The sequence below is a fragment of the Rhodnius prolixus genome, unplaced genomic scaffold (genome assembly GCF_049639745.1).
Source record: "Rhodnius prolixus isolate KJV_2025 unplaced genomic scaffold, Rpr scaffold_1, whole genome shotgun sequence".
Classification (NCBI taxonomy): Eukaryota; Metazoa; Arthropoda; class Insecta; order Hemiptera; family Reduviidae; genus Rhodnius; species Rhodnius prolixus.
Genome location: NW_027411581.1, coordinates 35,889,969 through 35,906,826, shown reverse-complemented (window position 1 = coordinate 35,906,826; position 16,858 = coordinate 35,889,969). Strand labels below are relative to the sequence as shown.

General features: G+C 40.9%; 1 protein-coding gene across 10 annotated transcripts in view; it reads left to right on the top strand.

Moving 5' to 3' along the window:
• Nucleotides 1-16,858, top strand: part of LOC141448125 (dynein axonemal heavy chain 10-like) — a 269,181-nt gene that overhangs the window by 207,817 nt on the left and 44,506 nt on the right. For all 10 annotated transcript variants that reach the window (XM_074116245.1, XM_074116251.1, XM_074116250.1 and 7 more), the window contains one exon: nucleotides 923-1,109. In XM_074116245.1, the coding sequence (XP_073972346.1) occupies nucleotides 923-1,109 (187 nt within the window). The remainder of the gene's footprint in view (nucleotides 1-922; nucleotides 1,110-16,858) is intronic.

Here is a 16,858-nt window from a genome sequence, read left to right as displayed (position 1 = left end):
GGTCAAAAGGTAATCGTCACTTTCTGCCACCGATTTAAGGGGTAGGGCGTCAATAAAATCAAAAACACTAACACCATCACAAACTGGAGAGAAAATACTTCATTAACTTTTTGTTCACTTTTTTGATATCTTCCTTCGTTTAAGAGTTATTTCAAAAGTGGCATGTTTAAACGGAACACCCTTTATGTCATCATCATCACTATTTTCGTACACCTCTTCTACCGCCTTAGAGGTGTGAGGCTCCGTTTTTCTTGTACTTCTTCCTCCTTCTTTCTCAGTCCTCTGCCAAAGCTCTCCAGTCCTTCCAAACAATCCTTTTTTTTTCTTGCACGCCTCCTTTACCCCTTCTTTACACCTGCATCGCAGTTTACCTCTTTCTCCCACTTGTTCTTCGTAGGCCACTTTAGCCATTCTATCGGAATTCATTAGTATAGCCTATTCTTTTCTATTTCTTCTTCTACTGGCTGTACTTTAGAGGACAGTGGTGATTTTTGAGTGTTGTGCTTAATTTAAAGGAATAGTAGTGGAAGCAGCAGTCGTAGTATGAGGTGAAAGGTCCTCAGGACGAAAAGGACGCCGTGGTAGAGGATGAAATCCAAAACCTAGTGAAGGAAAAGAAAGTAGCTTGGAAGGGTTACGTGTCAAACAGAAATAAGGAAAATAAAGAAAGTTATAGAAGCATAAAGAAGGAGGTGAAATAGAAAGTTTTGAGGTAAAAGAGGAAGTCATGGAATGACTGGGGGAACAAATTAGAAAAGGATGCGAAAGGAAACCAAAAATTATTTTATGATGTAATAAATAATAATAAATAAAGTAGTAAAGAATATGAAAAGCCTTCATACAGAATTTATTGATTTAAAGTTTCAAAATATATTATTTTTACTTTACTTTAGGAGTACCGAAATATTTTTTTCTGTTACAGTGTCTAAAGGCATAATGAAAAATATAAAAGTAATTAATGAAACAAACAATGAAATCAAGTACATAAATGAATTATTGCAGAACTTCCGAAATGAAGTGATCAAAACAACTGATGCTTCCCTAAATAATTTCATGAAAGCAAAAAAAGATCTTTTGCGAATTTCTCCAGAAGAATTTAAGATTTTTAGGTAATGTTTATTTTACTGAGAGTAAGCTTTATTTAAGAGATGTAAGAAGAAAATATAAGTCACGCTGATCGGCTTATATTTCACAACTAATTAGGAATTTTATTATAAAAATAATAATTGGCCCCACGTTTTTTTGCTTGAAACGTAATGAATATAATAGTTACAATAGAATTTTTTTTTTTTTTTTTGAGAAGGTGTTGCTCCTTAAAAAAACCTCCAAACTTGCTCATGGCGGAACTAATGCTGTTACACTTCCTTTTCCTAGGCGGAAGGTGGGTTTTTGCTAAGGGTAACTTGGTGGCTGCTAGCTTAGTGGAAGTGGGGAGTTCGGGCAAGGTAAAATCTTATAAGGATTATGTCAGCAAGGAAAAATTAATGAGGCGATTGGAAAGACAAGGGGAAAAGAAAAGAACGATTGAGAAACGGAAAAAAATAAGTAAAAAGAAAATGAGGAGTTCTGATCTCAGTGAGCTGCGGATTAGGGACTACGGTGACGTGACCTGGATGTCTAACACTCTAGGCTACACCGGTCTCTGATGTTCACTGATCTTCATTGGTCATCCCACTTACCTTCTTGCACAATGATAGGGCGATTCCCTTATGGTAACAAAGAAAAGAAACTGTAACTTTAACATGTGTGCATATACTTACATTTAAATAAAAAATAGGAAAGGTTCTTTATAACAAAATTTAAAATGCCCTAAATCAGGTATGGCCAAATGAATAACAAAGTAAATTAATTTAAATAAAAGTAATTCGTCTTAATTAGGGAGTCTTGGGTTAACTTTTGAACAGTGAACATCGCTCTTAAAATTTTTGTTTAAAAGTATGGTTTGTAAAGCTTGTAACTATTCGAAAATTGGCATGGATATTAATGAGTGAAGGCTAATGCACATATAAAAATTTGAAGATTTTTATCGAGTCGTTTTATAGTTATTTGATTTTGAAAAAGTTTATTTAATATGGTTTTAAAAGACAGTGGGGATTTATGCATTTAAAATCGGTGGGGCGTGTATGAATTGTGGTGAAGTGGGAGAAGAGTTTGTTTATTTAAACGTGGATATAAATATTTATTTCTATGGCTTTAACTTTTGTTACTGGTAAGTTTGTCAACATATTGACCAGATAACTTTTCCATAGTCCAGATAGTTTTCGGCAGCCTTTTTATACTCTCGTTTGATGCACTGACGCACTTTTTCTCTTGGGTTGAAAAATTTCTTTATTAAAATTTATTTAAGTTAAATTCATTTAGTAAATAATTCAGTAAAATTTAATTGATTTGATAAAATGGATAATAGTCAATTTATGGAATTTATGAAACAATTTAAAGAGGAAATGAAAGCTGATATGGAAAAAAACCGGAATTTAATAATAGCAGACATTAAAGAATCGTTAGAAGCTCTTCAGGGAATTATCAACAATTAAAACTTAGAGTAAATAGCCTAGAAAGAGAAGTGAGAAAGAAAAATTTGTTGCTATTTAGCATTAATGAAGAATTCAATGACTATTGGGAGCAGGAGGAGTTTCTTTGTGCATTTTTGAGTGAGAAGTTATAGTTGAATCTGACAACTTCCGACTTTGTTTTTGTAAGAAGAATAGGTAAATTTTCGAAAGATAATAATGCACGGGCTATTTTAACAGGTCTTACTTACTCAATTTCGAACGAAATTATTGATTCTTAAAAACAGCAAGTTAAAAGGATCTAAAATAGTGATTGCTGAGGATTTTCCTAAGGAGGTGGCGGATGTACGTAAGAGTCCAAAACTAGTAGTGGCCCGAAAGAAGGGGAAATGCGCAGTCATTAAGTATGATAAATTGGTCATTAAAGATCGTTATAATGAGGCTGGACAAACGACTTCAGAGCAAGCTAAGAAACGAGAGTTAACCTATTCCTCCGCTAAAAATAGTGAAGCCCCTCTAATCATAGAGAAAAAGGAGCATCTACATAAAAGAACTAAATCTGATATGAACATTTATCTGCGAAAGTTATGTTGGAACAGTTCAACTACACGCGTCGCTCACCAAAACCTACTGGAACAAAAAATGTGAACGCAGTGTAAATATTGATGGTAATCAGAAGGATATGAAAATGCACCGTTTGGCCTATAACGTTTGGGGATTAAAAAATTAAAAATATGATTCTGGTTTTTAAAATACCTATCAAGTTTCGTCATTAACTTAGATTAGATTAGATTAAATTAGGGTGGCCACAAGGCCTGCGCCACCGCGGCCCCTATGGATCTATTGTGGCTCCCCGGCTTTAGAGCTCACCCTCCAGACCCGTCCGCTTAATCAGACTCTTAATTCTGGAGAGTGGCTCCTGGGTAAAGCTCTCAGGCCTTGGTTTTTCCTCCCCGAGAAGTAACATCCTTAGCCATACGAGCCCCTCACACTGACACAACACGTGCAGTGCCGTTTCCTCTTCTTCCTGACAGAACCTACAAAGGCTATCTTCTGCCAGGCCCATGCGATGCATGTGTTTTCTGAGCCTGCAGTGGCCAGTTAATAGGCCTACAATTATCCTTATAGCCCCTCGGCCTTGACGGATTAATTCTGCGGTCAGCCTCGGCGAATAGCCTCTGATGAACTCCTTCGCCTGTCTCAGCCCAGTGGTGGCAAGCCACCACTCCTGAGCCCTACTCTGCACCCATAAATTAGTGGCCGCAGACTTAACACATTTCGAAACCCCAAAACAGGGCTCCGGGCCAACGAAGTGTCTCGCAGAGCCTTCCCGGGCCAATAAATCTGCCACTTCGTTCCCCTTGTGTCCTGAATGACCAGGTACCCAAACTAGAAAGACCTTATTCTGGTCACTAATTTCCTTCAGGGCACCCAGACAGTCCCAAACCAGCCTTGAGTTGACCTGGTAGGAACTAATTGGCTATAGAGCAGCCTGACTATCCGAGAAAATTACGACCTTAGAATTAATAATTCCTCGCCCTTTAATCTCGGTAGCACAGAACCTAATTGCAGCTAGCTCAACCTGAAAAACTGTAGCTAGTTTTCCTAGGCTAACCGAAAAACTACATTTCGGTTTCGCCCCGTACACTCCCGCTCCTACGCCCTCCTCCATCTTGGAGCCATCTGTGTTCCACATCGAATCTCCCACAACTGGGGGGTCCACTTTTCCAACCTCCCGGTCCCCAATACAGACTTTGAAAGGCTTGTTGAAGTTATATTTGGGAGTCATAAAGTCCGAAGGCAGGCCCAGAATTGGGTCGGCCTCCAGCTCCTCGTATAACTCTTGATACGCTCCTCCATGCCTGACGGTAATGGGAGCTTGTCCTGTCATAAGCCTAATGACAACGGCCTTTGCAACGCCTTGAATATATATGTGCAATGGGGGCAAATTTAATAAAACCTCCAAGGCCGCAGTAGGGGAAGTCCTCATGGCCCCAGTGACACTCAGGCAAACCAGCCTTTGAATACCACTGAGTGTTCGGATTCCCCCCACCTGCAAGGTTTTCGCCCACCACGCCACCGCCCCGTGTGACACCATGGGTCTAACCACACTTTTATAGATCCAGAGCGTCATCCTAGGGCTTAATCCCCAACTTTTCCCGCACAGCCTTTTACAGCATCCTAAGGAAACCTTAGCCTTGTGGGAAATTATATTTATGTGCGAATTCCATGTAAGCCTTTTATCGAAGATAACCCCAAGATACTTGGCCTCCATGGACAGGGGGATAGTAACTCCCCCCAGAGTTGATTGCTCCAATCCACCCAGATTCCTCCTCCTCGTGAAGGGAACAACCCTAGTTTTATGAGGATTGATGGAGAGCCTTCCGCTCTGCTCCATCTTTCCACAATATTAAGCGCTCTTTGCATGCGCTCCGAAACCGTATAAGCGAATCGTCCTTTAACAACCACTGCCAGGTCATCCGCAAAACCTAGACAGTAGAAACTCTCCGACGTCATTTTCGCTAAGAGATCATCCACCAAAATCGTCCACAGAAGGGGTGACAAAACTCCCCCCTGCGGGCAACCCCGCGCCACTCTGACCTCTACCGAACAGTTATCCAATGTGCCATAACAATACGGCCTAGTAGGTTAGACTTAATCCATTGACAGATAGTTGGCGCCAGACCTCTCCTTGGCAGGGCATCAATTAACGACACTCAGTCGTTGTCTGAACTTCGTACAGTCAACATTGGTAAAAAGTGTCTACTGCACTGTGTTCTATTCTCAACTATACAATTATTTTAACCTCATTTTACTTTTCCTTTTTTCTCACGTAATTTCTACTATTCTTCATCTTTCTTTCTCTTTCCTTATTTACTTATTCCTGTTTTCCTCCCTCCCTCAATCTTTCCTCGTTTTTCAAATCATTTCGGCTCCTCAAGCAACAATTAACATCTTAAAATGTCAGCGAACAGCCCTGGGCCCCCACCCACGAATACAAATTCAGATAAGTTGTGTGTTGGTAACGGGAGTACCGATAATACCATTAACATAACTAATACTAATTTAAATAAATGTGAGAATGCACCTAATATTATGGAAGTGGAACCTTCCATCTCCAGCTCATCTGTTAACCCTAAATTAACCCCAACTATGTTGGATGAATCTGTGGCGCGCGGACATAAAAGATCTGGTGACATTGTCTTAAGTGATATTAGTAAAGTGCATGTACATGAAATCAAAACTATTCATAATAAAAACCAACCTTCTAACAAATCGGATTATATTACGAAAGCCGTTAAAAATCGCTATAAGAATACAGATAAAGGACCATATGTAGTCAATTTAGAAGGTAATAAGGGAAATCTAGGTAAAGTACATAGAATGGCTTTAGGTAAGTGGCTGTTTAAATCAGCTAGCGCTCATAAAGACGACATAATCGATATTTCTGTCAGTGGTCAGAACAGGATGAAAGTAACTACACGAACCCCACAGGCCACTAACGAATTGTTAAATCTTGACATTTTTAAAGAAAGAGAAATAACTGCGTACATACCCAATTTTAGGGTTCAATGTACGGGTGTCATCAGAGATGTTGAGGTTGATTTGGAGGAAAGTGAGATCATAGCTGAACTCATCTCCCCCTTCTCTGCTATTAGCATTAGACGACTTACCCGTAAAAAATATATTAATAACAATCTTCTAACTGAAAAACTTCCAGTATGTTTTATCGATTTTGACAGCCAAACTCTGCCACAGTTTGTATTACTATATGGTGCAAGATGCAAAGTAGAACCCTACATTCCCTCTATAAGACAGTGTAAAAACTGTATGCGTTTCAGGCATTCTGAAGACCAGTGTCGAAGTAAAACTAGGTGCGAACATTGCGCAGAAAATCACAATATCAGCGATTGTCCCGTGGCCGAGACAATCCATATAAAGTTAAACCCGCCAATAAAGAAATTTTGTCCAAACAGTATCGTGATTTAATGAAATCACATAAACTCAGTACTGACAATCAAACAGCTTATAATTACAATGAGCAGAACACTAACCAATTATCCAATAAGATATACAGACAAACTACAGACGTTATAAGTCAGAACAGACTGACAGACAAACAAACTACCAAATTAATACAACATAATCCACAGATCGATACACCTATCACAGATGATTCTCAAGATAGTAATTTAGAATATATTTTGCATTTAATTCACAAAATCAAAAATGTACATGCCAATAAAAGCGAGATATTTAAATTCATAACTTATAACTTGGAAGAAATTCTTTCCAAGTTTATTAATAGTGCTAGAATAAGTACAGATTCTAAACAAATGCCTCCCATAAACAATACTACTGATAAAGGTGAATTACAAAGTGCACACCACTCTGCACAACACAAATCATAACATTACTAATACTCACTCAACATTTCTTTACTATACTCCATTTATATTATTATAATACGTACAACATGAAATTTTTCTGTAATCTATCACTTATAAGATTCGATGGCGGGCCTTTCAAACATAATAAAACTTTAAATATTATTAATATACTGCAGGTAACTGTCAAACTGATAATTCAAATTAATCGTAATGATTTAAAAATACTTCTCATACCAAACAATATAAAACCAATGTCAAGTCCTCTCGAACTACTACTAAACATGCTACAATCGTTTAACACATCTATTAACAATTTCTTAAACGTCAAATGACGATTTCAATACTTCAGTTAAACATTTGCAGTATTTCAAGCAATAGAAACTATTTAGAGGCTTACTTAAAGATAAATAATATAGATGTCGCTATATTATCTGAGACCTGGCTCAAGCGTAATAGAACATTTCGTATTTCTGGCTACTCTATAGTTCGAGCGGATCGGGAAGATGGATACGGTGGTTCCTGCATCCTAATTAAAAATAAATTGTATTTTTCTGAGCTTAAAATTAGTGACAATTTTAACAACCATACCATTCAAATATCCGGAATTTCTCTGAACATTCGAAACATAGAATTACAAATTCTCTCCATCTATTGCTCACCAAAACATAAAATCTCCTCTGACTATTGGGTATCGCTAATGAGATCAGTTAAACAACCGGTTCTCATATGTGGTGACCTTAATGCCCACCATAGGAGTTACGGATGCGCATTTGACGACTACGAAGGCAGACAATTAATAGACGCGATTAATTCAGAAAACTTATGCGTAATGAACGATGGGTCTCCCACTTTATTCAGTAGATTTAATTGTCGACCATCTGCAATTGATGTATCTCTTTGCTCACCCTCTCTATTAGCAAGATGCGAGTGGAAGATAATAACAGAACCCCTTGGATCAGATCACTTGGGCATCCATATTGACATAGACAAAAACCGATTCCAAACTCCAACCAACACAAACTCCCAATTTAAAAAAAGGAAATTGAAATCTGCAAACTGGGAGGAGTTTTCATTGGAGGCCGACCAGCTATTTTCTACCTTAGAATTTACTTCTGACATCCAATCCAATTACAATAGATTTGTCAGTTCTATTCTCAGAGCCGCTGAGAAAACTATACCGCAATCTAAACCCTATAAGGGCCTTAAGCCTACTGCCCCGAGAAAGCCGTGGTGGGACGATGAGTGCGACAGGGTCAGAAGAGCTAACATTGAAGCATTTAAACAATTCAAAAAATCTCCTACACTATCAAACTTTATAAATAGCAAAAGATGCACTGCGCTTTGTCGGAAAATATATAAGGCCAAAAAACAAACTAAGTGGGTCGAATTTTGTAATTCATTTAATTCACAGACAACTATAAAACAAGTGTGGGATGGGGTGCGGGCTCTCAGCCGCGGGCATATCCCTTCCCCTCAAACTGATGGCAAGTGGATTCCCGATTTCCTAGACTCTCTCACACCAGAAATAGTTCCTGAAATAGTACCTGAAATCCCCCTATGTCCCCATAAAGTAACTGACCCTTTTAATTATGCAGAACTGCTCCATGCTCTCAAAACGAATTCCAACACCTCACCGGGAGTTGACACCATACATTACCCAATGCTCTTTCATCTATCGGAACGGGGAAAAAGAACACTGCTGCGCCTGTTTAATGACATATGGATCAACCACACAGTCATTGAGGACTGGAGAAAACAAATTGTGATACCGGTGCTCAAACCAAAGAAAGATCCTGCTGATTTCCAGTCATATAGGCCTATAGCTCTCTCATCGTGTGTCTGTAAGACTTATGAACGCCTCATAAAAACTCGCCTTGAGTGGTGGATAGAAGCGGAATGCAAACTTCCGAGTTTCCAAAAGGGATTTCGGAAAAAACGTAGCACACAGGATGCACTCTCTAACTTCGTAATGGACATTCACCACGCATTCTCCGATAATAAGTTTACTGTGGCAGCCAATATCGATCTGACGAGTGCATATAACAACGCCAGCATAACCTTACTGATCAAAAAATTAATAAGTATGGGAGTTCCATCCCGCATAACATCCAATATATACAACCTGTTCCATGAACGACTGATATCAGTTCGTTATAAAGGAAAAGTACATGGACCACGTTACACACATATAGGACTACCGCAGGGAGCAGTGCTCAGCCCTATTTTATTCAACTTGTACACTGCGGACCTGAGTACCATTCCAAGAGCTGATGTCAAAATTTCTCAATTTGCCGACGACATAATTCTATATAGTCAGACGAAATCGCTTGAAGCAGCCATAGAAGCGCTTGATACAGCTATGCAGTCATTTAGTGACTGGTGCAACAATGTGGGCATGACTGTTTCCAATAGCAAGAGCAGCGTAACCGTCTTCACAAGACGTAGAAAGTACAACCTGACATCCCCTCTGGTGCTGGGAAAATTCAGCCTTCGCATAGTACCGGTGATGAAGACGTTGGGAGTGTATATGGATGGAAAACTCCTTTGGAGGTCACACATAGAACATCTAGTTGCTAAGTGTGAACAGAATCTTAATTTTTTAAGATTTATAAATCATAAAAAGTATGGAGCTGACATAAAGACGTCTCTGATGATTTATCGACAGTTGATACTCTCTAAAATCGATTACGGTTGTTTCCTTTATGGGGACTCCTCACCTACACACCTCCAAAAAGTAGATCGCATACAATACAGAGCCCTGCGAACATGCCTGGGCGCTGTGAACTCTACTCCCACAAACGCGCTGTTAACGGAGGCGAAAGAGGCTCCATTGAAAGTTAGAAGGAATTTGTTAGCCTCACGATTTCTAGCTGATAGATTGTCCTTGATAAAACAACCCGTCATCGAAAGGATAAGTAGACTCGCTCCCAGAATACTTCCTGAAAGTTATTGGCAAAGAAAGAGAACACCAATCCTAGTAGATCGATTCTGTTCATGGTATCCCTCCACAGGACGGAAAACCTTCCTACCTTTTGTTTCGAGTTGGAATGTACTCTGGGTATACCGGAATATGTTCTAACTAATTTTTACCGTTACAACAAAGAAATGCCTGAGTCGGCCAATACTGAAAGCTTAATGTTAAAATTGCAGCTATGTTTCCCTGGTGCTTACTATTTATATACTGATGGGTCAAAATCCTCGGAGGGGGTTGGTTGCTCTGTCTATGATCCGCAAAGCAATTCCAGCATGTTGTATAAGCTCCACTGTAATGCTTCAGTTTTTACTGCAGAACTCACTGCCATAAACAAATGCCTACACTCACTTCCGTCAATAGCAGCTCAGTCTATAATAATACTCTCTGACAGCAAAAGTGTACTGACCAAACTAAAAAACCCCGGCCTCAACTCCGCGTTCATTCTGCTCGAAACCGCACACCTAGTAAATATGTCGATCCGTGATGGTAAAATGGTTCGGTTGATCTGGATAAAGGGTCATTCCCGGCAATGAGATCGCAGATTCTAGAGCAAAGGAGGCGATAAACCTGCAGTGCCTCCAATCTGAAAATCTGTTACCCTCAGACATAAAAATTTTTGCAAAGATCTCCTATTATAAGGAATGGTCCTTAGAATTCGAAAAGTCTAAAATCCTCAAAGGAAAGTTTTACACCTCCCTCCAACCAACAATTCCAAAAATACCATGGTTTAAAGAATACTGCGAAAGTAGAAGATTTTTTACAACAATGTTTAGACTCCGATTTAATCACAACTTCTCCCCCCATCACTTGTCACTTATTGGTATTTCTGCACAGAGTAACTGTTCATGTCCTTCTGAATCAGTGGTTGATGCCAACCATCTGATCCTGGATTGTAAGAGCTACCAAAAAGATAGAAATAAACCTGCACACTATCCTCACTAAACCAAATCATGAACTGTATCTGGCTATTTATGACTTCATAATCAAAAATGACATCCCTGTTTAAGAGCACAATAGTGGCAACCCCAACAATAATTAATATTGTAATTAATAAATAATTAACCCCAATAATAATAATTACAGTGATAATAATAATGACATCAGAATAGTATGAATAAATATTATCCATCAGAACATAGGCAATCTCTAGCTAATCTGTCTCAGCAAAAAGCCATTAAAAAAAAAAAAGACAGCCGAGACATTATTAAAAGCCCCTTGTACGTCTAAAAACGCGGCCATTGCACATTCTTTGTCCTCTTGGGACTTCTTAAGTAGCCTATTAAAGTCATCTAATGCAAGATCATTTGATAGAATACCGTCTGAATTTTACAAAAATTGCCCACAAACTTTTTTGCTACATCTTTTATCTGTTTTTAATTATATATGGGAGTCCGGTAATGTGCCACATTCGTTTGCTAAATCGATAATATTCCCACTGCATAAGAAAGGCGATGTAAACAGTGTGGAAAATTATAGGGGAATTTCATTTGCCGATGCCGTTTCTAAATTATTTACGGGTATGCTACTTTTGAGATTGGAAAATTGGTGTTCTATTAATAAAGTTTTAAATGAGTATCAGGCAGGCTTTAGAAAAAGCTATTCTACAAATGACAATATTTTTAATCTTTTTAATATAATTAAAATAATTTTGTCCGTTAAACGCCAGAAAGTTTATTGTTTTTTTATAGATTACAAAAGCGCATTTGACACAATAGTTAGAAAATCACTTTTTTATAAATTAAATTGTTTAGGTATTTCCTCTAAATTTATCAATATATTAAAAATGCTATACACAGACACTCAATCAGCTGTTTGGGTCAAAGAGGGTGTAACCAAATGTTTTAAAACAGAACTAGGGTTGAAACAGGGGTGTCTACTCTCTCCGATCCTCTTCTCCTTGTATGTGAACGATCTCCCTGAATATATCGGCGGTGGACTCAATATAGATGAAATGAATATAAATTGTCTGTTGTACGCGGACGATATAGTCCTAATGAGTTCAGACCCGGTTGTACTTCAAAATATGATTAATAAAGCAAGTGAGTATTCGAAGTTATGGAACTTAACTGTGAATCTCAACAAATCGAAAATCATGGTATTTCGGAATGGGGGTAGACCGGCTAGGAGTGAATACTGGACCTGGGAGGGGTCACCTGTTGAAATTGTAAACTATTATAAATATTTAGGAGTTGGTGTTACACCTCAGTTATCGTTGAGAAAACACTTTGAGGAAAAGCTCTCAACAGCTAAATTCGGTATCAATACGACCTGGTCTAATTACATTTTGAGAAAAGAAGTCCCATTATCAGCAAAATATTCTGTATTCGAATCGGTTTCACGGGCAGTGATGTGCTATAGCGCTCAGGTATGGGGTTTCAAGCTTTTTGATGAAGTGGAAAAAATTCAGAGATTTTTTATTAAGAAACTTTTTGGTCTTCCTCCCTCCACTCCCAATTACATGCTGTATTTAGAAACAGGACGAAAAATAATGTACCTATATACTTTACAGCTGCATTTTAAATACATTTTAAAAATCTTAAAGCTGCCGGAAAGTCGATTGCCTCATTTTATCGCTAAGAAAATAATTCAAAAGAAGCTGTACTGGTACAAGGAATGGCTGGATATGTCTGAGAAATATGATTGCAATATCGAGGAAATTGGTGAAGATTGCGATAGGTTGGGAGAAGGTCTCGATATGGTTGTTTGCCGGGTCGATACTTTTTATTCGCAACACTGGTTGTTATTGGCCTCTCGATCGCAGCATCACTCTTTATATGGTGAATTGTTATTAGGAGAAAGTCCTCGAAGTTACATTACGAATGTAAATAAATTGCACTATATGGGAGTGTTGTTTCGGTCGAGATGCCAACTGTTAAACCTAAATTTTAAACCCTTTTCCTCGGACTCGAGCGGACTTTGTACCATGTGCAATCGATCTGAAAAAGAAGACTGTTTTCACTTTTTAGCGGTATGTCCTGTGCTGAATGAGTACCGTAGCAGGTGGTTGGGGAAAGCCCAGTTGTCAAGGGAGGAAGTGATTCAATATTTAAATGGTAAAAACTGGAACCATCTATACCAGTACGTGACCAGGGCATCCACATATAGAAAATTTTTAATAGACCACTATAATGAATGAATAAAGGATTCTTCATTATTCATTCACGTAAAGACCTATAAGAAGATCGTAAGGAAGGTAAAAAGACCTGAAAATTTTAAGGTTCAAATGTACATTTTATTTTGAATTTAAACTAATTATTTTATTTTATTTTGTAATAATTAAAAATCATTTTATTTTCAATTAGAAGGTAACTTGGCAGACGGACAAATTGTCCATTGTCTTAAGTGTTTTTGTTTATAAAAAGTGTAAGATTTCCTTTTATTTTTTTAAATAAAACACTATCTATCTATCTATCTATCTATCTAATGCAAGATCAACAGACTTGCCTGCTTGATATGCATATTGACGATCACTAAGGGGTTGAGTTTCCAATGTTTTAAGTAGAAAGGATGACAGACTAATCGGCCTGAATGACTGTGGTGTTTGGTCCCCTAATCTTCCAACTTTAGGAAGAAACACGACCTTTACCCTTTGCCATACTTCAGGAATGAACCTCCAGGCCAAACAGCCTCTGAGAATTCTACAAAGGAAAGGTATCAATGCCTCCTCAGCCTTTTGTAAAAAGGCTGGATATATTCCATCCGGCCCTGGAGATTTAAAGGGCTGAAACCGTGCGATCGCCCATCGCAGCCTGTTTGGTTAAACGATGTACGTCGCAATCTTCCAATCCGCTCGTGTAGGCCTTTTTGGTGCTTCCGAGCAGACGTCCTCACATCCCGAGGCTGATTCTGGCGCATTCTGGGGTATCTTTGATATCCTCACAGAATGACCGCCAGGCGCTTCGCTTGGCCTTCCTTATCTCCTTATTGTACTGCGTCAGAACTTGCTTGTATGACTCCCAGTCTTGGTTATATTTGGCCTTATTAAATAGCCTTCTCACCTCTTTCCTTCTCCTCTCCAGATGACTATTCCACCAGACTGTTTTTGACCTTTGCGGTCTGATCTTATCCGGGCAGTTTTCCTGATAGGCCTCTATTATCGCTTATTAATTTGGACCACTGCCTGTTCAATGCTCTCCGTCCTTCTAACATCAACCTTAAAGCTTGATAGGGACTCAGTGAGCGATTGGTTGAATCCCCCCAATGCGTTCCTCTAGGGCTTCGCAGCCTCTTGATAACCAAGGGCGGGACGCATATATCGAATCTGATATGTCTATGATCAGAACAAGACGGCTCATCCGATACATGTCAGTTAACTACGTTATTTGAAATGCAACGCGTGGCAAGAGTTAAATCCAACACCTCCCTCCTAGTTGCAGTCACGAATGTCGGGACTGATCCTATTTTAGACACATGCAGCCCCTCATCAGAAATGAATTCTAAAAGTAACTTACCTCTGGCGTTGTCGTCGGTGCTCCCCCATGCAGTATTGTGTGTGTTGGCGTCACACCCCAGTATCAGCTGCAACCCCTCTCTCCGGCAGTGGGCAACAATGTCGCCTAACAGTGACGGGGGGCAGTCCTCATCACTAGGAAAATATGCCGAGCAAACTATTAGTCTTCTCGGTTCTCCTTCGGTGTTGATGTTAAGAAGAGCTGTAACAATATCTCCGGAGCATAGCCCCGGTATTAGAGTACCGCTAATTCCATTCCTAAGCACTATACAGGCTCGAGGTCTAATAGCAGCCTTGCTGTATAGCGCCTTCCCCAATTTGGGATTAAGGCCCCGGACAAACCCCCCATGGCACCATGGTTCCTGCAGTAGGGCTAAATCTAGCCCCTCGCTGTCAAACCTCCTACACTCCACAGCCGAAGCAGCCTTGGCGTGGTGAAGGTTTGCCTGCACCACTTTCAGTACCATGTTAAGCGTCCGAGGTGGGCAGGGCGACGTCCTGTGTTCTCGCGACTCCCCCCCTGTGTCTCAGCGGGTCCTGATTCTTGCCCCAGGCCACTAGGCCTCTGGGGCAAGGATCCGCTTCCACTCGGGAGGTCGCCCACGGAAATCTCCATCGCCTCTGCCCCCTCCTCTTTGGGATGTTCTCCGCCGGCAGGCAATTCAGACAGAGCGGCACGGAGGGCCTCCATTTCTCCCTCCAAGCCACCCCGCCACCCCGGCGTAGATTTTTTGTCTGGGTCTGGGTCTGTGGCCTTCAACATCGACTCTTTCTCATCCGTTGATGCCTTAGCCTTTTCCGGGCCCTTATATTTTGAGGACTTCACCCTGAACTTCACCTGTCCCCAACCGAAGAAAGGAGACATATTCAGCCTCCTTAATTCGTCCAATGAGGCCCTATCCATGGAGAACGTCCACACCTGACCGCCCTCCATGGGTTTACAACCCCATACATTCCAGTTGCCGGTACATAACTTTTGATTACCCACCTCCAACCGTTTCAGCACAATATCGGCCTCTATTTTGCTACCCTGCTCATCGGGGATAAATACCACTGCGGTTTCAGGCCTTGGTATATCATCCCCTAGAAGCGGTAGTAGCTTGGCTCCCTTCCAGGGTGTAAGCCTTGGGACAATGTCTCTAAGCCATTCTGCGCTGAACTGATCAGCGCAGGTGGCCAAAACAAACCCCGGCCTATACATGCATTTGGCTAATCTAACCTGCATGCTCCCCTTTGGGATTTGATCATATTCCTTCAGCACGGCAAACTGGATGGCGGTAAGCCTTTCCGGAGCCAGCTGAGCCTCGGGCTACCCCTCCTGCACAATGGCAACTTTGACAAAGGAGAGGGCCTCGCTTTAAGATTGCTCCCCAGCCTTAGCCTTAGCCTTCTTTGCCGGCTGCCATTGTTGTGGAGATTCCCCCTTCGATCTGGGTCTTTTTGCTGCCTTGGAGGTATGCTGGGCTCAGCGGTTAAAGTTTTCCCTAATTACTTGCCTTTTGGCTTGCAAATATTCTATCCCAGCCTTTGTCAGGGCAGCGACTCTCTTTTTCGAGCTACCCGAGATGCGAGCCGAGTGCACTTCTGCATCCGTCATCGCCTCGATCGCCTCCAGAGAATCAGCCCTGAAGCTTTGTTGTCGCCTTACGCCCGTCCCCTTAGCGGCGGGTGTCTTGGGATTTTCCGCCCCGGTCGTTCCAGTTGGAGGAGTATTCCCCTTTCCTTGGCCTCTACCGGGTCGTGGTTCCTGAGTCCCCCCTACCCTGTCGGCACGTACAGGTTCTGTAATCCCTGTTAAGCCAGAGTGCACCCCTGCCTTGGCCTTAATGGATGCAGAGCCATCAGCTCCACCTCTTTGGCCTATGGCAACATTCGGTGCCTCTAGGTGTGATTGTTGAAATTTGTGTAGTGTCTGATGATTATGTTTTTTAGTTTGTTGTCGCTGTGGTCGTGATTGTTGTTGTGCGTGTTGTTGTTGATGTTGGCCTTTTATGGTATTTTTATTTTTATTTTTGTTTGCCCCCATGTATTCCCACGATCAGCAAGAGACCTAAGAGTCCACCCGACCAGAGCCCCGCTTGGCCGGGTAAGGCTACTTACTACCGGAGGGTCACCTGGTACCCCGGAGGATCCATTATTGGCACAAAAAAAAAACCTGTGCCATCCATCCCTCGGCACGGAATCCCACACCTTGGATTAGGGGGGTGTTTTCCAGAGCTGCCCCCGGGGACACCACCCTGGTGACGAGTGACTTCCACCCTAAGCCACCCGGGATTTTTATCGACATCCATGTCTAGATCCGCCGAGTTTAGTTATCCAGCAGGGCCACCTCTTGCAGGATGTAGTATCACTTGATGCTACGCTCGGACGGTCTTGGTGAATAGAAGGTGAAGCCTTGACTATTCACCCTGGCGGAGCCCCCTGAGCTTCCTCCTTGGCCCCTCGTCATTAACTTACTTTTTGAAACATTTGTGGAAATTATGGACCAAGAAGAGTATATAATAACTTTTAGTGAATTTCATGTACTATGGAT